At 45.1% G+C, this 23,913-nt stretch overlaps 1 protein-coding gene across 4 annotated transcripts in view; it reads right to left on the reverse strand.

Annotated features, from left to right (window-relative positions):
- NDRG4 (NDRG family member 4) overlaps window positions 1–23,913 on the reverse strand; it is a 78,335-nt gene that overhangs the window by 49,125 nt on the left and 5,297 nt on the right. Inside the window, exon 1 of one of the 4 annotated variants that reach the window (XM_007477543.3) lies at window positions 11,105–11,251. The exons of the other annotated variants lie outside the window; for them this stretch is intronic. Within the exon in view, the coding sequence (XP_007477605.1) occupies window positions 11,105–11,108 (4 nt within the window). The 5' untranslated portion in view covers window positions 11,109–11,251. Of the gene's footprint in view, window positions 1–11,104; window positions 11,252–23,913 lie in introns of those variants that run through there. 4 annotated transcript variants of the gene reach the window in all.

Below are 23,913 nucleotides of genomic sequence, written 5' to 3' on the forward strand. Positions count from 1 at the left end.
CTTCCTTCCTTCCTTCCTTCCTTCCTTCCTTCCTTCCTTCCTTTCTTTCTTTCTTTCTTTCTTTCTTTCTTTCTTTCTTTCTTTCTTTCTTTCTTTCTTTCTTTCTTTCTTTCTTTCTTTCTCATACTCATTACCTTCTGTCTTAAGAGTTGACACTAAATATTAATTCCAAGCAGAAGAACAGTAAGGGCTAGGCAATGGCAGTTGAGTGACTTGCCCAGGGTCACCTAGCTAGGAAGTGTCTAAGGCCACATTTGAACTCAGGACCACCTGCATCTTCTGAGCCACTTAGCTGCCCTTCATTTTCATGAGACTCTCAGTCAGTGAACGGTCTGTGTTGGTGAAAGGAGTAGCCACATCCGTGTAACTGGTTAACATAGGCTAGTCCACCAGGTTATGGGGTGAAAGCATTTTAAGAGTGCTGTAAGAACACAAATCACTGATGAGTGATATTTAAAGAAAGGTGAGCATGGTTCGGACTTTAATCCTTTCAAAGCGAAGGCTCCACGACTTCCTACGGGGACGGCTGCGTTAGAAGTCTACGGGAGCTCAGCTCTCCTGGCCGATGTCCCAGGAAAGAGATGGAAGAGGAACCAGATGATCAATGGCAAACACGGGTAAGCTCCTTCATCCATTACAGAGGGAGATGCTAGGAGATTTGCCAGGTGAGATGAAAGCAAGCAGGCTCTTGGCTCCGGTCTGTTAGATGTGGGAGGCAGGGAGCCTAGCCAGCCTCAGGGGCCCCAGACAGGGTCAGGCAATGGACACATGCCTTGGGCTATTCCAAGAGGTCTGAACCCCAGCAGAAGACCAGGTCAGGCCAGCCACTGGGCATCCCAAGTGCTGGGGCAGTGGGGGAAGGGGGTGGTATAGCATCTTTCTAAGTAGGCTAGAGCCCAGCATGACTGCCAAGATCCAACTGGGCTCTGTCAGAGCTATGGAAGGGGATGCATCCAAACTCCCAGAAGGGGACTGTGAAAGATGGGAACAGAGACCGGCTGAGAACAGCACTGGAAGCCAAGAATTATGGTAGAGAAAGTGGGGCTGAGCAGGACTTATCCCCAGCTACTCTCTCCAGAGCTGCAGCAATACAGAGGGAGGCAGGGTCCTTCAAGAGCCTGGGCAGGGGCAGAGGCACAAAGGCACCAAATCTCAAATCAGGAACTGGGGCTGCAAATGGGAGTGAACAGAAGGAAATGACAAATTCACTGAAGAAGTACGGTGGGATCAGAGCAGCCCAAGAGGTAGATCCAGAGTAATCCCATAAGAACCAGAAGCAGGACCTCAGAGAAAAAATAAGCTTAACCTCTAGGAGTACAAGGAAGGCTGGAAAAAAAAACAATCAAGAGAGAGTCAATAATCGATATTATAAATGAAATTACAGTTCAGGAGGAGGAAGATTCAAAGAGAATATAACAGAGTTGGAAACTTTACCTAAGAAAGCAACTCCCTGAAAAACAGAATGGAGGAGGCAGTTAGGTGGCTCAGTGGATTGAGAGCCAGGTCTAGAGATGGAAGATCCTAGGTTCAAATCTGGATCCAGACACTTCCTAATTGTGTGACCCTAGGCAAGTCACTTAACCCCCATTACCTAGCCCTTACCACTCTTCTGCATTGGAGCCAAAACAAAATATTGATTCAAAAATGGAAGGTAAGGGTTAAAAAAACAGAAAGGAGCAACTAGAATACAAAGATTCTAGGAGACAAGAATATTTCAACAGAACCAAAATACTAAAAATTTAGAAAAAATGTAAGGTTTTGACCCACTGTTAAAAATATCTGACCTGGAAAACACATCTAGGAGAGATAACTGAAGAAACATTGTGTGCTCTATGAAAATTGCAACCAAAAAGAAAGCCCACAGACTATGGTTCAACAAATCACAAAAGGAAACTATTTGTGTCTATTCGAACCATGGGACAAAGTGGAAATACAAAAACAAAAGACTTCACCAGTCTCTTTCTGAAAGAAACCACAAATTAGAAACAACCAGGAATTTCAAGGCCAAATTTGGATCTTCAGGGCCAAAGGAAAAAAAATGCTGCAAGCTACCAGAAAGGAAGAGTTTTTGTACCAAGGATCCACGGCCAGTTCAGCAGTTACTAAAAGGAGAGGAAATCTTGGAATGTGATATTCTAAGATGAAAAAACTTACAAGCAAGAATAATTTACCCTGTAAAACAGAATGTAATCTTAGAGGTGAAAAAAACAGACCTTTAATAGAATAGAGGACCACCACACATTCCTGAGGAAAAGATGATAGCTGAGTATGATTGTGGAAAAGCAAACACAGGAGACAAGAGAAAGGTTGAAAAATAAATACATTTAAGTAACCAAAAGGGGTTAAATGATGCTGAAAAGCTTTCATTCTAATGGGTCAAGCTCCCTTAACCTATCCCCTCAGAGAAGAACTTCAGAATATTCTGTAGGGATTGGGGAAGGAGGAGGTCCCTCTTTAGGAGATCAGCTGTGACAAAGTCTCCCATCCATGCAAGAGGTGCTGACTGCCTTCTGTGGGGTCTGGTGGACAGCTCCTTGCTCTCCTTGGATCTCATGAACTTGGCCTCTCTTGCTGTAGAAGAAAAGTTAACTATGCATTCTTCCACAAATCTTATAGTCTATCCACCTCATTGGAGATCTGCCTCTTGGTTTGTCAGTAGTTTATTGGCTTTTCCTTTCATCATCCCTTTGTCTTCCTACCTGACCATCTTCTCTCTCCAGCTGTTGATGATGCCAGAAGGACGGTTTTCTAAACGAAAGGCACCAGGTCCCCCATGAGGGTCATTTCTGGCTCTGGCTCAGTCAAGCTCCTTAGAGTTAAGGCCCAATCTCCCTGCTGGCACTTATTCCACCCACATGGAGAGCCTGGCACCTGGGCCCACTCAATCTGCTCTGCTGCCGTGGGGAACAGTCAGGCACCCCTGCTCTATCCCGGGGGCTTGGCCAAGCTCTTGATGTTCTCTGATGGTTTCCTTGGAAACGGGATAACACAATGCAGATGGGACATATTTTTAGAAACCCATTCTCTCCCCTCTCCCACCCTTTCTGACATGTGGCTTTATGAAAAGCCATCACACACAAACACACCCACAGCAGAAAAGACGGCCTCTCCGGAGAGAAGGCAGTGGTTCTCTGCTTGTAAAACTCTTCCCCCAGAGAACATATCTTTTGCTACCTGCCTCCTTCGACGCCCACCTCAAAGAACCACCTGGTGATGCAATGCCAATCCCGCCCCTGACCAATTCCATTATGCAATTACACTGGGGACTCTCTCCCAGGAAGGGGCTATAAAAAGGCTGGAGAGTGGGTAGTGCCAAGCCAGATGGCCCAGAATGCCAAAGATGTCAGTTAGAAGAGGAACCTCATTGGTAGGACCATGGATGTCATGGGAGTAGAGAAGGTCCTGGTGCAGCTTCCATGAAGGACTTCACATATGTTTAAGGGCTGGTAGGGCAGGATGAGTGGTGGTCATGGTGTGGCAGCAAAAGAACAGTAAGGGCTAGGCAATGAGGGTGAAGTGACTTGCCCAGGGTCACACAGCTAGGAAGTGTCTGGATCCAGATTTGAACCCAAGTACTCCCATCTCCAAGCCTGGCTCTTTCTCCACTGACTGTGCCACCCAGCTGGCTCTCAACAGACATTTATTCAGCATCTCCCATTCATATGAAGTCCTGCGCTAAGGCAGGGACCAACAAATAGATGAGATGCTGTTCTGGTGAGGGAGCTTACGGTTCAGTAGGAGAAGAAGGCTCTAGCCCAGAGAGGCCACTGGCTGTCATACACAGCTCTACAGGATGAGCAAGTCACGGAGTTATAAACCAAAGGGCTCTGTGAGCTCTGAGGGAGAAGCTCGTTGCCAGAAGTGGAGTGGAGACTCCTGGAAAACTGCCTGGAGGAGACAGCATCGGAGATGGACTCTCAAGGGGAGGGGTCATTCTTCCACAAGTGAAAAGGGCATTCCAGGTGGGGAGCACAGTGTGAAGCAAACATCCAGCTGGGAAAGGACAGGGGATGTTCAAGGGACATAAAGAAGCTCAGGTTGCTTGGGAGAGGAGTAGGCTGATAGGATAGATATTTAGAGCTATTTAGACATCTAGCCAAGCCATCTCCCATGACAAAACGGGGGTCTGGACAGTCTCGATAACTTTCCCACAATCACATGGCTGAGTGACAAGAGATGAGGTTGGAAAAGTAGGGTGGTGTCAGACCACGGAGGGCTTTGAATGCCAGGCAAAGGAGTTTTTACTTTTCCTTGATGAGTCATGGAAAATCAATGAAGATTTTTGAAAGATCAAACCAGCTCCCTCCGTTTGTTGTTGTTCAGTCATTTTCAGTTGTGCCTAGCTGATCATGACCCCATTTGGGGTTTTCTTGGCAAAAATCCTGGCATGGTTTGCCATTTCCTTCCCCAGATCATTTTACAAATGTGGAAACTGAGGCAAACAGGGACAAGTGACTTGTCCAGGGTCACAGAGATAGGTCTGCCATTTCCTTCCCAAACTCATTTTTACAAATGAGGAATCTGAGGCAAACAGGGATAAGTGACTTGTCCAGAGTCACAGAGCTAGGTTTGCCATTTCCCTCCCCAGCTCATTTTACAAATGTGGAAACTGAGGCAAACAGGAACAAATGACTTGTCCAGGGTCACAGAGCTAGGTCTGCCATTTCCTTCTCCAACTCATTGTTGGAATCTGAGGCAAACAGGGATAAACAGATGGCCAGAGTCACACTTATATTAAGTGTCTAAGGTTGAAATTGGACAGAATCTAGACCCAACACTCACTAGCGTCCCAGTACACTCCCTCCCTACACAGGGTGGTCCAAAAGTCTTGGTGTGGTTTAAGCTAATCAGGGCTACAAATAAAGATTATTTTGGCAGCTATTTGAAGGGTAAGAGACACCATGACTCAATGGAGAGACAGCCAGTCTGAGTCAGAAGTCAAGAAGATCTGAGTTCGAGTCTCTTAAGACATCCAAATTCCACTCTCAGTCCTCCAGGCAGTCTCTGAGACTATACTGGGCAGAACAGTTGCTTTTCTACATTGGAATAATAATAAAATTACAGATCTGAGGGATGGATTGGAGAGAGAAGGGAAGTCTGTAGACATTAGGTGTCTAGATTAAAATAGATTAAACTGAGGAGCAGCTAGGTGGCCTAGTGGATAGCCCATCCAGGGAGGAAGAGGTTAAATTGATAGGACTTAAAGAATATAAGAGATGAGGAAGAAAGAAGTCATAGATAAGTCTAAGGATTCAAATCAGATAAGAGTGGGCAAATGGTGAGGCCACTGAAAGGAAGAGGGAAAAAAGCATTTATTAATCACCTACTATGTGCCAGGAACTATATACAAAGGGATTTACAAATATGAAAAATACTGTGGGATTGATGCTATTATTCACCCCATTTTACAGATGAGGAAACTGAGGTTGAGAGAAATTACCTGATTGGCCCAGGGTCACACAGCCACTAAGTATCTGAGGTTGAATTTGAACTCAGGAAAAGATCATAAGCTGAGGCTGGGACTCACTGAATTTTAAGCTCTGGCAGGGACATTGAAGTGATGATGTACTGTGAGCCAGGATAGTTGGCTCTGGAGTTCAGAAGAGGGTCAGGGCTTGAGAGGACTATCTTGGGTCACCCACCTACAATGAGATTGCCAAGGGAGAGAACAGAGAGGAAAGAGAAGAGGGCCAAGGACAAGGCTTTGGAGAACACCCACATTGAGGAACTGGGCAAGGATGCTGAAGACTGGAGGAAGGGATGTTAGGGGTAACCCAGGGAGAAAGAATGTCAGGTTGGGAACAGAAGGATGCCAGGAGACAAAGGATTCAATGTTAGCAACTCATGAGACACTAACATGCCCACCCAGAGGGCAAGGCTGGGCATCGAAGGATGTGCACCAGTCAGAAGACTTAGGTTTAGAACTCAAAGGGACCTTAGAAATCATCTAGTTCAACCCTCTCATTTTACAGATAAAACTGGGGTCCAAAGGGGTCTGTTGACTCACGCTAGGTCACAGAAGTGGTCAGAGGCAGAGCCAGCATTCAAACCTAGGATCTAATAGAATGAAGACTTGTTCTACCACATCACACCAGTGTGGGTGAGATCAGAAGGATGGTTCGAGTCCCCTCGAGAGGCAGTAATGGCCAAGAGTAGATTTAATGAGAGTGAGAGAATAGGAGAAGTAACAGCATTCTTTTACAATCTTTTTCCCTTTTTTGTTTTTTTGTATTTTTATTCTGTTTATTTTAGTATTCTTATTTTATTATATGATTCCCATTATTTTAGTATTTTTACTATTTATTCTTTTGTTTTAAAATGTTATTGATACTTTCTGTTGTTGGGTTTTTTTACACCAGAGACCTTTTCCCACATTCCCTCCCTATATCCCAGAGAACCCTCCCTTCTTGTAAAGAAAAAGTTAACAAGCAACTGAGTCTGATAGTCTATGCACCTTCCTGCCCCCAAAATCTATGGAAAGGATTTTCCATTCCTTCTTCCTCTTTTCCTCTCATCTTATCCTCCTCTGCCCAGCCTGCCTTAAGAGCACCCATGGGTGCTATCTGGCCCTACCAATGGGACTCAGAGTGAAAATTCCTTATAGTAGAATGAATATTGGGCTACATAGGATTCTCCATGTTGTTCAGGTGTTTCAGTCATGTCTGACTAGTATCTAGTATCTTGGCAAAGATACTAGAATGATTTGTCATTTCCTTCTCCAGCTCATTTGACAGGTGCAAAAACTGAGGCAAAAGGGGTATGACTGGCCCAGGGTTGCACAATTAGTGTCTGAGGCCAGATTTGAACTCAGGTCTTCCTGACTCTAGGTCCAGTGCTCTGTCTGTGTGCTAAGATAACCCAGGACAAGTTTTGTCATTAATTATCCACCTCTGGGAAAATTAACTTCCCTCATATTTCCATTAAAGCAGGTGGGCTTCTTGATGGAAACCACAGAACAATGAATGGCAGGAGAGAATCTCAAAGAAGAAACTGGATCTTTTCAGAAGAAAATCACTACATTACTACCACAAAAAACTACTACATCAGTGTAAACACTCCCCTTTGTGCAAGCTCCCCCCACTGTTGGAGTAAGCTGGACACCCTGGGACGTTGCCCTGGTGACTAGACCTGACTTCCACCCCCAGTATGTGGCCAAAACAGGATCTGAGCTCAGGTGTCCTTGACCTCGTGGCCAGCTCTCTTCACATCAGGCTGGAGCACTCAACATGAACCTGTCCCCAGTCTGTCTATCCAATGTTGACTTCTCCTTCTGGTCCATGCCCAGCTGCTCTTGTTTATGCCACAGATAGTAACTTTGGAGGATGCTTGGCTTAGCGCTCCTGCACACTTTCTCCTAACTTCTTCCATATGGCTTCCCAACTGTTTGATGTCATCCTCTAGAAACTCTACAGTGGCCAACTGTGTCTTTGCACCAACTCTCCCCAATGGCTAGAACTCTACAGTGGCCAACTGGGTCTTTGCATGAACTCTCCCCAATGGCTAGAACTCTACAGTGGCCAACTGGGTCTTTGCATCAACTCTCCCCAATGCCTAGAACTCTACAGTGGCCAACTGGGTCTTTGCACCAACTCTCCCCAATGGCTAGAACTCTACAGTGGCCAACTGGGTCTTTGCACCGACTCTCCCCAATGGCTAGAACTCTACAGTGTCCAACTGGGTCTTTGCATCGACTCTCCCCAATGGCTAGAACTCTACAGTGGCCAACTGGGTCTTTGCACCGACTCTCCCCAATGGCTAGAACTCTACAGTGTCCAACTGGGTCTTTGCATCGACTCTCCCCAATAGCTAGAACTCTACAGTGGCCAACTGGGTCTTTGCACCAACTCTCCCCAATGGCTAGAACTCTACAGTGGCCAACTGGGTCTTTGCACCGACTCTCCCCGATGCCTAGAATGCGCTGCCCATTCACTTCTCCCTCTAAAGATCCCCTACTTTCCTTCTAGCCTCAGTTTAAATCCCAATTTCTATAGTGGGTATTCCCTGGTGTCCTCCACCAGGAGCATCTTCCCTTCCCATTTACTTAGTATGTTTGCCTTAAATGAACTTAATTGTTGACATGCTCTCTTCATTAAGGTGAGTTCCTTGAGGGCTTTTGCCTCTCTCTGTGTCCCTGGCACTTAGCATAGGAACTGGTATATATTGAAAGGTTTGTCAGGTAGCTGGGTTTCTCAGTGGTTAGAGTACCAGACCTAGAGATGGGAGGTCCTGGGTTCAAATCTGTCCTCAGGCACTTCCCAGCTGGATGACCCTGGGCAAGTCACTTAACCCTGATTACCTAAACCCTTACTACACTTCTCTCTCTGAACTGATACCAATACAGAAGTTAAGCTTTTTAGGGAGAAGAAAAAGCTCCTTGACCAACTCCAGGAACCACTCGGAGCTTCATCTGTTTTCTTATCTGGAGACAGGGATGATAATGAGGTGACTAAGAGAAATAACCCAGGTTATTTATTATTTTATTCATTCTTTTATCTATATTTATGTATTATTTATTTATATATTTATTATTTCTTTATTATTAAAGGCCGCTTTGAGAACCTTAAAGCACAAATTTAGGGTTAGAGCCAGGTTCTCTTTAAAAACCAAAACCAATGAACAATGATACGTGTAAAACCCAGTGGAACTGCTCGTCAGCTCCAGGAGGCGGGAGGGAAAGAACATGAATCTTGTAACCGTGAAAAATATTCTAAATTAATCAATTAATTAATTAAAAAAAAACAACCAAAAAGCCTTACTTCCTGTTTTAGAATTGATACTGAGTATCGGTTCCAAGGCAGAAGAGCAAGAAGGGTTAGGCAAATGGGATTAAGGGACTTGTTCAGGGTCACACAGCTAGGAAGTGGCTGGGGTCCCATTGAAATGGATCGCCATTTTTTCATTAAGTGGCTTGCCCAGGAGAAAGACAGTATGGCGCCTAGCACTGAATAAGCTTGCAATAAACATCTGGCGATTGCTGGATGGACTACCCAACCCCAGCTCTCACATCAGCCCCCTTCACATCCTAGCGGTCAGAGACTGGGGAAGGAAGGGAGGTCCCTGATCCCCAAACTCCTCCTCCCTCCCTCACTGTCTCACTGGCTGATCCCACAGAGGGACAGTCTCTTTTGGAGATTCTAGAAGTGGGTGTGAGAGCTGGGACCCACTTGTATGGGATCGGGGGCTCCCCAGAAGCGTAACTCTGGGTGCCACGCTGGCAGAGAAGCGAGAGGGACCAGGGCTCTGAGGATTCACTGCCCAGGGCAGTGGTCAGCTCTCCCGTAAGATTCCTAGCAAGGAAGGCGGGAAGGCTCCGTGGGTCTCTTCAGTGGATAACGAAGTCGGGGAAGCTGCCGGTGCCCAGAGTTGAGGGGTGGGCATCACTTCTCATACTGCCAACTCTGCAGCCAGCAGCTCAGCTGGCCAGGAACCACGCTGGCTACTCAGTTACTTTTCTGTGGGAAAACAGTGATGGGTGCTGGACTGCTCCTGTGCCTTTATTGCTAGAAGGGAAAGCTTTTCTCCTGCTCTCACCCTAAATCCATTGTATCTATGTCTCTCAGGGCTCATTCAGAGGCAGCGAGGCAGCTAGAGAGGGCTGGGCTTAGAGGCGAGAATGGGGTTCAAATGTTGCTTTGGACACTGACTTAGCTGTGTGACCCTGGGCAAATCACTTGACCTTCAGCCTCAGTTTCCTCATCAGTAAAAGGGGGTCAATAACAGCATCTCCAGAGTTCTGGTGAGAATCAAACGAGATTAACGTACAGAAAGCACTTTGTAAACCTTGAAGAGGTCTATGAGACTGAGGACTAGAGGGCAAAGATTGTCTTTTGATTCCTTTTGTATTCCCAGCTCATAGGCACATCGTAGGGCTTTATACATGTTTATTGATTGACTTATTAAAAGGATATACATATATTTATATAAAATACAAATAAATATGAATTCATTTATTACAAATATTTATATAAATACTAGCTAGTCTTAAAAAAAAACACCTTTATCTTCTGTGTTAGACTCAGTGCTGTGTATTAGTTCCAAGGCAGAAGAGCGGTAAGGGCCAGGTAATGGGGGTTAAGTGACTTGCCCAGGGTCACACAGTTAAGAAGTATCTGAGGCCAAATTTGAACCCGAGACCTCCCGTCTCCAAGCTGGACTCTCTAACCACTTAGCAACCTAGCTGCCTCCTCTAGCTATTATTCTCACTAGTCTGAGAGCCTACAGCAGGTTGTTTTTCTACTCACCATATAATTTTCCCATCTACTACCTTTGCACTTCACCAGACTCTACGTTCTAGGAAAGCTTTTTAAGCTCCTCCTGTACCTTGCTTGGTGTTCTACTCACAGAAGGCACTGAATTTGTTGGACTGAATTTCATCCTCACAACCAGCTGGTCCAACTTAATTGAATAATCCTTCATTAAGCACCTACTATGTGCCAGCCACTAAGCAATGAGGCTACAAAAAGCAGTAAAAGAGTTGTCCTCAAGGAGCTTACAATCTAACGGGGAGACAACGTGCAAGCAAACCTAGACAAAGCAAGCTAAGAACATCACTTTCCCCATTTGCCAGAGGAAGAGACTGAGGCTTTAAGGAGTTCTGAGACTTCCCCAGGATCACACACAACAGATGAGCAACAAGGCAGGGTTCCTAAACCAGTCCCCTGCTGAAAAGTAGCCATCATGGGGCAGCAGAGTAGCCTAGCAGATAGAGTGCCAAGGTTGGAGCTGGGAGGACCTGGGTTCAAAGACACTTCCTAGCTGGGTGACCCTGGACAAGTCACTTAACCCAGATTGCCTAGCCCTTATCGATTGTCTATCTTAGAATCGATACCAAGGCAGAAGGTAAGGAAAAAAAAGAAAAGAAAAGAAAAACGTTTTGTCATCACCATGGTAGAATTGGATGGGTGCAAAGAGAGTCCACAGTGCCCATTGCTGAGGGCTTCCCCAGAGCCCCTAGACAGGGACCAGATGGAGAACATGGAAGTGGATGGAGCCTTGAAGGCACCAACTGCCAGTTAACTGCCACATCCCTGACTGGGGCTGGAGGGAGTGGGAGAAGCCTCAAGCCTGGTCCTACCACTTTTCAGGAGAGGGTAGGGGTTCTTACTCATCTCTGAGCGGTGAGATCCCAAGGATATTAAGCGTCCAAAACAGGCTGCAGCCAGGGTGCCAGGAGAGATGGGCTTAAGCAGGAGAAAGCAGCCAAGTCCCTTAGAGTGAAGGTTCTCCCGTCTCCATGGAAACAACCCAAGCACATGAACCTGGGGATGGGTCTTAGGACTGCTCGGAGCGGAAGGGGGACCTTCGCAAATGTCCCTTCCTTTGATTCTCTCTCTTTTCAGGCTATCTGCCCCACCGCTAAGGATGCTCCTGCCCAGTGATCGCTCTTCCCTGGAGTTGACCTGGGTACCGCTGCCTCCTTTTTTTCTCCAGCCTGGATGAAGGCTCTTCCCTGGGACTTCCAGCGACCCTACGTCTCTCAGACTTCAGCATCATGGGATTTCACAGCTATCATTGTGTCGGGGGACTCTCTGAGGTTTGGGTGACCTTATGGCCAAGTGGGCCAATTCTATGTAACTCTTCTTCGGATCCACAGAACATGATAGGGCTTAGAAGGCAATCTTAGGGCTACTTTGGTCCAGTACCCTCATTTTCTAGATAAGGAGGGCTTGTGACTTGTTCGAGGCCACAGAGGAGATCTGTGGCAAAGATAAGATTTAAACCCAAATCCTTTGACTCTCTTTCTACTAACAATTCTGTGATTCCCACAAAAACCAATAAATGGACCGACTGGCTTCTAGTGGAGCAAGAGCAAGAGCAAGAGCAAAGTTTTGTTTGAATACATTAAACTGAAAAGGTTTCCTGCAAATAAAACAAATGTTGCCAAGATTAGAAGGAAAGCAGAAAACTAGGGGGAAATTTTCATAGTCTCTCAGGTAGATGTCTCGTACCAAAAATTGGTAGAGAACTTTGTCCAATTTATGGAAATATAAGCCATTCCCTGACTGATAAATGGGTAAAAGAGAAGAACAGACCATTTTCCAATGAAGAAATCAAAGCCATATGTAGGAACACACACACACACACACACAAAACCCGCTCTAAATCACAACCGATTAGAGAAAGGATCATCTCACACCCATCAGATCAGCTAAAATGACAAAAAGGCAAAATGACAAATGTTGGAGGGGATGTGGAAAAGTGGGGACACCAATACACCATTGGCGGACCTGTGAACTGATCACATTTTGGAGAACAATTTGGAATTGACATCCCATGAGCTATAAAACAGTGTAGATCCTTAAACCCAGTTATTACTGACTCTACTGGATGAGTACGAATTTCTCCCACATTTCCTAGAATGTCAGCCCATGGAAATGACATCAGAGACAATACAGTTTCAAGTCACTATTGTAGAGATGAGGAAAAATACATTGGAAACAGCAACAACTCTGGAACTAAGCAAACTTGAGTTCAAATCCCACCTCTACTCAATGGCAAATTCATCTCCCTCGCCCTTCGTTTCCCCATCTATAAAATAAACAGACTGGACTAGATCAGGGACCCATAACTATTTGTGTGTCCAGGACCCCTTTGGCAGTCTGGGGAAGCCTCCAGACCCCTTCTCAGAATCAGGTCTCTAACTGCATAAAATGTAAGAATACAAGGAAACCAATTTTATTTTTCCATAATAGTAATACCACTCCCCAGCCTGAGGCTTTGGAAACCAGAGGAAGAAAGGACAGTTGGGAATAGTAAAAAGCTCCAGTTTCTACAATAGGATTTTGGGTCTGGTCAGCTCACCTCAGTGTCCTCATTGTGCCTCCTCAAAGTGATATATTTCATTGCCTCTTGGCAGCTGGGCTAATAACCATTTGGAAAGATGGCTGTCTGCCTTTCCTGGCTACCCATTCCTGGGGCCCCCAGACCCATCCCTGAAGTGTTGGGATGCTCCCAGGATATTTTTTAAGTGGCTTTCTCCCCAGCATACTCAGCTCCTATAGAACCCTTCGGGGAAAGGCAGGGTATACCAATGGCTCATTTCTGTTCCTTCTCTGACTGCTCCAGCTGCCCAGGCTGCTGTGTGGTACCCTCTGGGGAGGGACCCTCAGAATCATTAAGACAGAAATAGAACACTCCAGCAGTACATCTCCCCCTTATTAGACAGCTCCTCATCCAGCCATGTGGAGCCACATTCTCCTCTTAGGATGTCTGGGGATTCCACCTGGGAAACAGTGAGGGATAATGGAAACAGAGCGCGTTTGCATTACAAAAATAAATGCTTAGAAAAAAATTAATGATGTAATTTTGCATTGCTGAATGCAAACACACCATACTTTTGACAGACCAAGCTCTCACAAATCCTTGTGATCTGTGGACAACCAGATCTCTCAGTCTAGTCTTGGGCACTTTTTACACAATCTCTCCCTCCCTCCTGCCCGCTCTCTCTTTCCCCTCTCTCCCCATCCCTCTCATTCTCTCTTCTTCCTCTTTCTCTCTTTGTCTGTCTCTGTCTCTCTCTCTTTCTCTCTGCCTCTCATCTCTCTTTGCATCTCTCTCTCTCTTTGCATCTCTCTCTCTCTCTCTCTCTCTCTCTCTCTCTCTCTCTCTCTCTCTCTCTCTCTCTCTCTCTCTCCCTCCCTCTCTCTCTCTCTCTCTCTCTCTCTCTCTCTCTCTCTCTCTCTCTCTCTCTCTCATGTGTCCCCCTACCCAAAGCTTCTTTCTTCCCACAACCTCTGGAGGCCTTCTTATGCTTCTGGGCATCTGTGATGGTGATCTGGGATCTGTGTCATGGGGCTGGCCGGTCAGTCTAACAATCCCTTTTCCAGATAGCAGTCCTTTAAGTTCTCTCCTGGCTAAAAATTCCCCAATTCTCTGAACATCCCTCCTTGTGGCATGACCTAGAAGCCTTTCATCACTGGCTGCCCTCTTCTAGTCCTCTGCCAAATAAGCAATGTTCTTCCTAATACATGGCGGCCAGGAATGAATACGATTCTCCACCTGGGACCTAACCGGGTCACAGCACACGGTATTATCATCTCCCTAGACGCAGACTCACTATTTCTTTTAACAGAGCTCAAGGGTACATGAGCTTTCTTGGCCACCAGAACCACACCACTGACTCCTACTGAATTAGCAGCCTATAAAACTCCCAACAGTCAAGGAAAGTCCAGTCATGCCTCCTTCAGCTTGTGCTGATGAAGCAGGTTTCTGTGAACAAAGGCCAACTTCACTAGCACAAGACAGGGGCAGTGGCCAGACTATAGTGGATTACTGGGAGTTTTATTGGCTGCTAATTCAGTAGGAGTCAATGGTGTGATGATAGAGGCCAAGAAAGCCCATATACCCTCGAGCTTTGTTAAAAGAAATTGGAGAGGGGCAGCTGGATAGCTCAGTGGATGGAGAGTCAGGCCTAGAGATGGGTTCAAATCTGACCTCAGATACTTCCCAGCTGTGTGACCCTGGGTAAGTCACTTAACCCCCATTGCCTAGCTCTTACCACTCTTCTGCCTAGGAACCAATACATAGTATTGATTCCAAGATGGAAGGTAAGGGTTTAAAAAAGAAAAGAAAAGAAATTGGAGGTGGGGAGGGCAGCTAGGTAGCACAATATATAGAGTGCCAGGACCCAAATTTGGGAGGACCTGAGTTCAAATCTGGTCTCAGATACTTCCTAGTGGGGCAAGTCACTGAACCCCAGCTGCTAAACCCTTACTACTCTTCTGCCTTACAACTGATAAAGAAAAGAAGGTTTTTTAAAAATGCACTAGATCCTGGAGATGCAAAGAAAGCCCAAAACACAAAAGCAGCCCCTGCCCTCAAGGATCCTACATTTTAAAAGGAGAGACAACCTGTAAGTACACACTAAATTTATTTGAAATTTTAAATCAAATTTAAAAAATTAAATAAAAATTAAATATACAAGCAAGATACCTAGTGAGTAGAGGGATGAGAACAGGAGGATCAAGTGGCTGGGGGTGGAGGTGGGGAAGGAAATGCCTTCCCTTCAAATGCTTAAGTTGGCATTTGAGCTGAGTCTAGAAAAGTGACAGGGCTATCAAGAGGCGTTGGTGGTAGATGGGGGTGGAGGGAGGAAAGAGGAAGGAAGGTGCTGGTGAGGATGCTGGGAAGGGCTTTGTGGAGAAGGTGGGATTTGAAAGATTTAGCTGGGCAGAGACTGGACAAGGGAGGGCAGACCAGGCATGGGGACCAACCTGAGCAAAGGTGAGGAAATTGAAACACAAAAAGAATATTTGAGGGGCAATCAGGAATCTCGCCAGATTGGAAGCAGATTTGTGTATGGGTGTCGGGAGGGAAAAGTTTGAAGGTGATGTTGGTAGCAGAGTGAGAAAAGCCTAGAATGCCAGGCTAAGAAGTTACTGATGATCCCTCAATGGGGTTCAATCAAGTGGTGAAATTGGCATTTTAAAGATATTTAATCAGTCAGCAGTGTGAATGCATTAAGAGGCTCTAATCACCCCAGAATGGGGAAGAGTCTGGAGATTTTCATTTTATGGAGAGAAAAAGGAGAAAATAATCAAGATCATCCCAGCAGCCATGTGGGAAACAGAAGATGAGGGTTTAAAAAAAATCAACGTTCAATTTATAGATGGAAAATTGAGACTTGGAGGTCACACAACTTGCCACGGGTCAAAAACCTGGTGAATGTTGGAGCTGGGGCAGGAGTCTGGGTCTCTAAGCTCCAAATTCAGTGTCTTTCCCCAAATACATCTTTGTATCCACAGCTCAGTCCTGGGTATACCAACGGTGCCGAATAAAAGTTTACTATTACCGTGACTTCCCAACCTCTCAGGTGAGAACATGGTATTTTTACTTCTGTCTTACAGAAATGGCCACGGGTATGGAGTGTTGAGAGAAGCAGAGTGAGTGACCTTCTAGAGCACTGCTTTGCTCACTCTCGAACGCTTCCCAGATCCAGGGGACAACATAAAGGTAAGGGCTTTCAGGATCTAACTCGAGCGTCCAATGACCCATGACGAGAGGCTTCTCAAAGTCAAGGATGATGTTTTCTGGTTGGGATTGTTTTTCATTTCTGGCACCGTAAGACCTTCAATAAAAGGCTGACCAGCTTCTCCCTTGGATGCCCTTCCATCAATTTAAACTCCCTCATCAGCCAGTTCATGCCCCTTCCTGGACTTTCAGGAACAAAGCCCATTGGTATGAACGTAACTCATCTCCCCAGCTTGAGCGAACACTCCTGGGCTTCCTCGAGGTGGGAAGGAGCACTGATGGTGGGAGTTGGGAAAGGCTGCCTTTTTATTTAGCGATGACACTAAAGGCAACGCCATCTTCTTCTCCTCTGCGACTCAAGTTGCTCGTCTATAAAATGAGGGGGTTGGACCAGATGGTCTTCTGCTGCTCTTGGCCCCAGGAGCCTGGTAAGCCATCCACCGGCCGAGAGAGAGTTTGGAATGGCTAGCAGAGGCTGAAATGTTTGTATTTTTTTTTTAAACACATTTCAGTTTGGGCAGCTCCCATTTTTTTAGCTGGCAAACTGAGCAGTCCCGCTCGACACTTCCCAGATGCTCTCCCCATCTATTTATAGCCAGGGCCTCTAATCGCTTTAGAGAAGGAAAACCTACGTGCTTGGCTTGGCCTTGGCTTTGCCTCCTGCTTTACCGCCTCCCCCTCAAAGTAGAGGACGCCTGAAGTAGCTCCAAGGACGCCCAGACAGAAAACATGGCAGAAGCGGCAGAGCCTCGTTCCAAACTTTGGGTCCTCCCACTCTCAAAACGGTTACTTAATCCTCTAACCCACATTCCTCAGCCTTTCCATTTCCGCAACCCACTTCCGGCCGGCCAAAGAACCCATCCACCCACCCGGCCAAGCCTCTGGTAGAACCCAGAAGAAAACCCCAAACAGAAAACTCCCCAGACCTCACTCCACACAACCATGACTGTGCCTGTGCAATTAACCATGTTGGGGGCGACATTTTGAAAAGTGGCCCAGCTTGAGTTGTCAGTGTAGACTCAAGTCTATGGGGGCGATTAATACTTCAATTATATTTAAGCAAACGTTGGTTCCTTGAGGGCTGACACTCTCATTTTTGTCTTTGTAACCTCAATCCCTAGTTCAATGTCCTGCACAGAGTAGGAACTTCATAGGCTTGTGGATTGACAGTTGGAAAAGAGTAAACTATTTCTATGGTGTTGTGGAAAGAACGATGAATTTGAAGTGGGGGATACCGAGTTCAAAACTTGGCTTTGTCGCTCCCTATCTGTGTGACCCCTAGAAAGTCACTTCACTGAGAGGCAGTGTAGAGGAATGGATAGAGAGCTGCCCTCGTAGGCAGAAAGAATCAAATCCCACCTTTAATTGGGCAAGGGGCTCAGCCTCTAAAAGTGTTATCCTGCCTTGGCAGAAGGAAGCATCTCCTGATGATAAAATCATGGCCCTAATTCTCAGCTCTTTAAGGCTGAAGCCAGTGGAAGGAAGCCCTGAATTTAAATTCAGCCTCAGATGCTTCCTAGCTAGGGTAAGTCTAGCTTAACCTCTCAGTCTCAGTTTCCTCCTTTGTAAAAAGAGGATACAAGGACAGCACCTCCCTCCTAGGATTCTGAAGAGGCTCAAATGAAATAATAGAAGCCAAGCACTTTGCAAATCTTAAAACATTTCACACATTCCAAATAGCGTCATCATTATTACATTCGTAGAGTACTTTGTCATCTCAGAATGCCATAAATGTTCCCTCTCTTGGCTATTCCTGGTCTCTGCCAGTTTTAAATATTATGACCCCATGATCGCCCATTGGGCAACTTTGGGGGATTGTCCGGGATTGTTGTTCGGTCGTGCCATTTATTCGTAAATTCATTGATTCAACAAATCTTTATCAGGCGGTTGTTTGGTGGATTGACTGATGGGAAAGAGTAACAGATTTTTGCGTGGCTCGTGTCTCAGCGAGGCAAACATGGTGTCATGGAAAGAGCAATAAATTTGGAGTCCTGGCTTCGTCCCTCGATATTCATGTGACCTCAGAAACTCGCTTAATTGAGAGGCAGTGTAAAGGGGCCAAAGGATGAAAACATCCCGTCTCTGCCCTGGAGGATCCCTGGGAAACCTCGGACCCCACTCACCATGCAAGAGCACAGGACAAGCTCAGAGACAGCAAGGCAAGCAGGGAGTGGCTCTTGTGGGCACTGAAGCAGTGACCTTGGCCCTAGAAGCACCATGCTTCTAGGACATGCTGCTCACAAGAACCCAAAAGGGTCGGAACTGCGTCCCAAATCCCTGGTCCAGTCTCCCAGACTGATACAGAGCAGAGCCTATGGCAGGGATGGGTTGACTATTCCTCGACAACAGAAAGGTCTCATTCATGTGATTGTGGGTCAATCTGCTCCCCTCTTTTGGCCTCAATTTTCTCATTTGCCAAATAACTAGACCACAGGCTCAACCAATCCATCCACAAGTGCTCTTAAGGGCTAAGACATAGGGCTACGTTTTGGGGATAGGAAGAAAAGCAAAATCATTCCTCTTCTCAAGGAGCAGAGCAACAACATATATAGGTCAGAACGTACAAAAGGGAGAGGGGAAGAGAGCTGGGAGGGCCTCCTGGAATAGGGGAACCTTGAGTAGAGTCTTCAAGTAAGCCACGGCTGTGACCTCTCAACGTTCCTTTTGGGTCTAGAACTGAGGACCTGAGGGAGACAAGGAGGGTCGAAAGAGAGACCACTGAACTTGGGAGCCTGACGTCCTGGGCTTTAGCCATGCAGAATTGGGATGACCAACTCAATTTCAAAAATGAGCCCCCGCCTCATGCTTGGTTGAGAACTAAGAAGATTAAAAAACAACTGTTTCAGTCCCTATTTTCAAGGACCTTATTCTTTACTAGGAAGGATTATAGCCTATAGAGATTAATAATAACTAAGATTTTATAGCACTTTAAAGATTTGCAAAGCACCGTACGTGTTATCGCATAGATCCGTACCACATTCCTGTGAGGTAGGTGCTATTATTCTGATTTTATAGGTGGGGAAACTGAGTCAGGGGTTAAGTGACTTGCCCAGGGTCACACAGCTAGTGTCAGAGGAAGATGCCAATTCAGGTCTTCCTGGCTCCAACTCCAATGCTTTTTCTTCTGTTCCACCCCCTGCCTCCAGGAGACGAAATGGGGACAAAGAAGAGATACCAACACGAGATCCTCAACGAAAATTGGAGGAGGGGGTGAATGATTGTGTGTGTGTGTGTGTGTGTGTGTGAAATCAGAGGAGGCTTCATAGAGGAGGAAGCAGCTGAATTGAACCTTAAAGGAAGAGAAGTAGTCTAAAAAGTGATGAATTACACATCACTGGGGAAAAAAACCCCCAAAATATTATTCAAAGCAAAAAAAGGGTGAGGAGAACACACACACACACAAATCTCTCTCTCTGTGTACATATACAGACACATATGAAATATAAATCGGGCATGGAGGGGGTGTGCAAATGAACTGAAAAGGAGATGGTATTCTGAGCTCAGGGAGCAGTCCAGGGTGGGTGGAATGTAAAATGTATAGCAGGGGAGTAGGAAATGAGGCTCGAGTCCAATTGGGACTCCAAACTCCACGCCAAGGGGAACTGATTTTACTTTATAGACAGCAGGGAGCCATTGAAGGGGTTGGAGCAGGGGAGTGATGAGATTAGGCTTGGACACTAGGAAGATTATTTTGGCACCTTGGTGAGGGATGGCTTGGGGTTAGGGAGACCAGCTAAGAGGCTGTTACAACTGTGCTGAAGGACTGAAGTAGGCTGGTGGCCACATGGGAGAGGGAAGAAGAAAGATACCATCAACAGGACAAAGAGACCCACTGGGCATGGAGAGGGATGGACAGGGAAGAACTGAGGATGACGCCAAGTTTTAGAGCTTCAGTAAGCTTCAGTGACTGCTCCTATTCTATTATCAATAGAATAATATCAATAGAAATAGGGAAATTGAGAGAAGACCCAAATTTTTTTTTTAAAACCCTCACCTTCCATCTTGAAGTCAATACTGTGTATTGGCTCTAAGGCAGAAGAGTGGTAAGGGTAGGCAATGGAGGTCAAGTGACTTGCCCAGGGTCACACAGCTGGGAAGGAGAAGGCACAAATTTAAGAAGAAAAGGGGATAGTTTTTTTTTTCAGTTAAAAAATGCCATTTCCAGCAGACTATCATTATTTTCAGATCTTTGTTTTGGGGTTCTTAAATACTAAATTCACATAATTTATAGAAAGAAGGAATGAGAAGAGATTATCTGGTCCAATTCTCTTATTTTACTGATAGAGACCAAGTCCCAGACAAGTTTATTTACTTAAGGACGCACATATAGTCATGTAATTGAACTGGGATTTGAACCCAGGCTCTCTGACTCCAAAACTGGTGTTCTCTCCAACCCAAATAGCAACTTAATTGTATTTTTTAAAATTGTGTCCCCACCCCCTTAACCTAGAGTTTCAAAATAGCACAGTCCCAAATATCCCAGGACCCAACCAAATATGGCTTGGATCTGTTTGTGAAGCTTCCCAGGGCTCCATGCTCTGTCTCCAGGGAAAGGGTCACACGAGTTAAAATGACATCTATACTCCAAACCAACCCTGAGAAAGTAGGCTTATTATCTCGCGTCAAGCTTATTTTAAAAATATTTCCAGCTATCTATCTATCCTTGGGTTCCCAGGGGACCATAATGGAACCCTCCACCCACCATTCTGGAGGTCTTTCTGGCCCCAAAGCATATTGTATAGATTCTACCCAAGCACAGAAATTAGTTTGTCACCATTTCTTGGCCCCAAACTGGCTGGACGACCCCAGAGTCCCATCGAGCTTTGATTCTATGCACCAATGATCTACCAAGACTGGAACCAACATCTCATCAGTTTCCACCACCACTGAGGTGTAATAGAAGGAAACAAACAGGATCACAGAGTACAGGGTCATAGAGAGACTGGAACAAAGGGTGGTGTGCAGTGGAATTCCTCTATGATATTAACAGAGGGACATTAGGTTTTGCTAATATTTCTGTTTCTGAAGACAAGGTTTGACCAGTGTTCTGGGAGAAGCTGGACAACTGTTCTGATGGGGTTTGATTGTGCTATGACAGCTAGGAGAGATGAGTCCTTGGGCAGCAAACTTACTCCCTAATTTAAAGGCTAAGATGTTCACAGAATATCTTTGGGGATCATTCCTGGCTCTAGAAAGAAATGCCTGTATACGATCATAATGTCCTCAGAAGCCATCTTGTCCAATCCCTTCATTTCATAGAATGAAGAGAGATCAAAAAACTTGTCCAAGGTCACATGGTTAATAAAGAGGAAAGCTAGGATTCAAACCCAGGTCCTGACTTCGAGCCTAGGATTTTTTCTACTATAATATTGTGCCTCAGAGACCTTTCCTAATTGGGTAAACAACTCAAGCTCTTTAGTGCTATCGGCCTCCCATCAGGTGTCAAAGGTCCTATGTATGGTATAGTGGGGAAAGTGTTGGGCTTGGTGTAAGAATGGCTGTATTTAAATCCTGGTTCTGATACTTGTAAGCTCTGTGGTCAAGGATGAGTTACTTCACCTAATTCTCCTAGCCTCTGTTTCCTCATTTGCAAAACAGAAATAATAGTTGTAGTGTCTTACTTCCAAGAACTATTATTGAGAAAAGTGTCCTATAATCCCTTAAATGTAAACTAGTATCATTAAATTGGGCTTAACTTGCTTAATCCACCTGTAGGGGTTAAGGCAGAGTCAGGACTGTGGAGGCTAGAACCTTACTCTTACTCCATGGGAAAAAAACAAAACAAAACATTGAGTTTGGAGTCCCTGTTTTGCCATTTACTTCAGCAAACGCCAAGCTTAAATCATTATCCCTAAATGTGGATCAGTTTCTTCAACTGTAAAATGAGGAAGTTAGATGAGATGATCACTAAGATCTCTTCCAGCTGTATATCTTGTGATTAGGGCAAAAGAATGAAGAAAAATGAAACAGTGGCTGAGTTTGGGGTCACTTTCTTGCCACAGATTGGGCATTCAAAAAAGACAGCAAGGAAGTACCAGCTTATCTTAGCTAGAATTTATATAACCTTGAAGTACTTTATATATATATTATATATATATATAACATATATAATATATATTATATAATATATTGTATATAATATATATAAATATAATATATAGTATAATATTATATATATTTATATATTAACTCATTTTTATCCTTGCAACAACCCTGGAAAGTAGATGCTCTTCTTATACTAATTTTACAATTAAGGAGACTGAGGCAGGCAGAAGTTAAGTGACTTGCCCAAGGTTACCCAGTCTGAGGCCATATTTGAACCTAGGACTTCTTGACTCCAGGACCAGCACTCACTATGCCACCTAGTTGGCTTTATCCCAAACAATGTGCCAAGTAACAAGCCTGGGAAGAGGTTAATGATAGACCTGATAAGATTCTGGATATTAAAAGGAAAGAGTCAGTAAAGATCAAAGAATTGGAGAGAAGAAAAGTGTTCAGAGGAACAAAGAAGCAGCAACTGGTCAGAGCCATTAGAACATGAAGGAAAAAGAGGGAGAGGAGGTGGGAGAGAAAGGAAATGGGGGGAGAGGAAGAGGGGGAGAGAACGACAGAGGAATAGTAGAAAAGAGAAAGAGAGGAGAAAGGAGAGAGGAAGAGAAAAGAAAGGTGAGGAGAGATAGTGGGGAGAGAGTGAGAGTGAGAGCGAGAGTGAGAGCGAGAGCAAGAGAGAGAGAAAGAGAGAGAGAGAGAGAGAGAGAGAGAGAGAGAGAGAGAGAGAGAGAGAGAGAGAGAGAGAGAGAGAGAGAGAGAGAGAGAGGAGGGAGGGGGGGAGAGAGAGGAGGGGGGGAGAGAGAGAGAGAGAGAGAGAGAAGGGAGAGTGAGGGAGAGATAGAAGAGGAGAGGAAGAGGGAAAGAGAGACAAACACAGAGAGGAAGAAAGGAAGAGAAGGAGACACACAGAACAGAAAGCATATTCCTTATATTTGAAGCTGACAAATACCATGAGGCAACTCAATACTCTTTTCACTTTCTGTGGCACACACAACAGCATAGCATATCTCTGTAATAACACTTTCTGAGGGTTAAATCACATTCCTCACCAAATATGTTAAAAAGCCAGATAAAATAAGACCAAACTAGCCCCTACAGTATATAATAAGGCATTTGAAAGGTAGACAAAATTCCTTATGACCACGAGCCTTGGGAGACAGATATCACTGTCCCTCATTTTATAAATGAGGAAACTGAGGCACAGGAAGTTTACAGAATTTGCCAACATTACAAAAGTGCTCTGGGAGTGGTGGGATTTAAAATGACTTGCCCAGGGACACTGGGGAGCTGGAACCCAAACCCTGATTTCTGGTCCACTGTTCTTTCTGCTACACCACTCAGGTACCTTTTGTCAGATGAGGAAACTAAGGCCAACTTTAAATGACTTGCCCAGGATCACCCAGCTAGTATCTGAGGCTACATTTGAACTTAGGAAGAGGAATCTTCCAGATTCTAGGCTCTGTACTCTAACTACTGTACCAATACCTAGATTTAGTGTCAAAAAGGGCCTCAGACACTTTCTAATCTCACCTCTTTTTTCAGATGAGGAAACTGGGGCCAAAAGAAATTAAGTGAGTTGTCTGGCATCACCCAGATATTTAGTGTCCAGATTCAAACTAGTGTCAGATTTAGTGTAGATTGAGTGTCAGGACTCAAATTCGGGTCTTCAGACTCCAAAACCCAGCATTCCTTGTATAATACTATGCAATGATGCAATCCAGTAGAATGCAAACCCCTTGAAGGCAAGGCCTATTTTTGCTTTTTTCCCCTTATACTAGAAGCACTTAGTGAAAGGCTTGTTGATTGAAAATCTCTCCCTCAATGTTTGTCCTCACTCCAGTGACAGGAAAGGATCCCATTAAGCTTTGTATCTTATAGACATTTACTGGAAGT

This window comes from Monodelphis domestica, chromosome 1 (assembly GCF_027887165.1).
Source record: "Monodelphis domestica isolate mMonDom1 chromosome 1, mMonDom1.pri, whole genome shotgun sequence".
In the NCBI taxonomy this organism is placed as follows: domain Eukaryota; kingdom Metazoa; phylum Chordata; class Mammalia; order Didelphimorphia; family Didelphidae; genus Monodelphis; species Monodelphis domestica.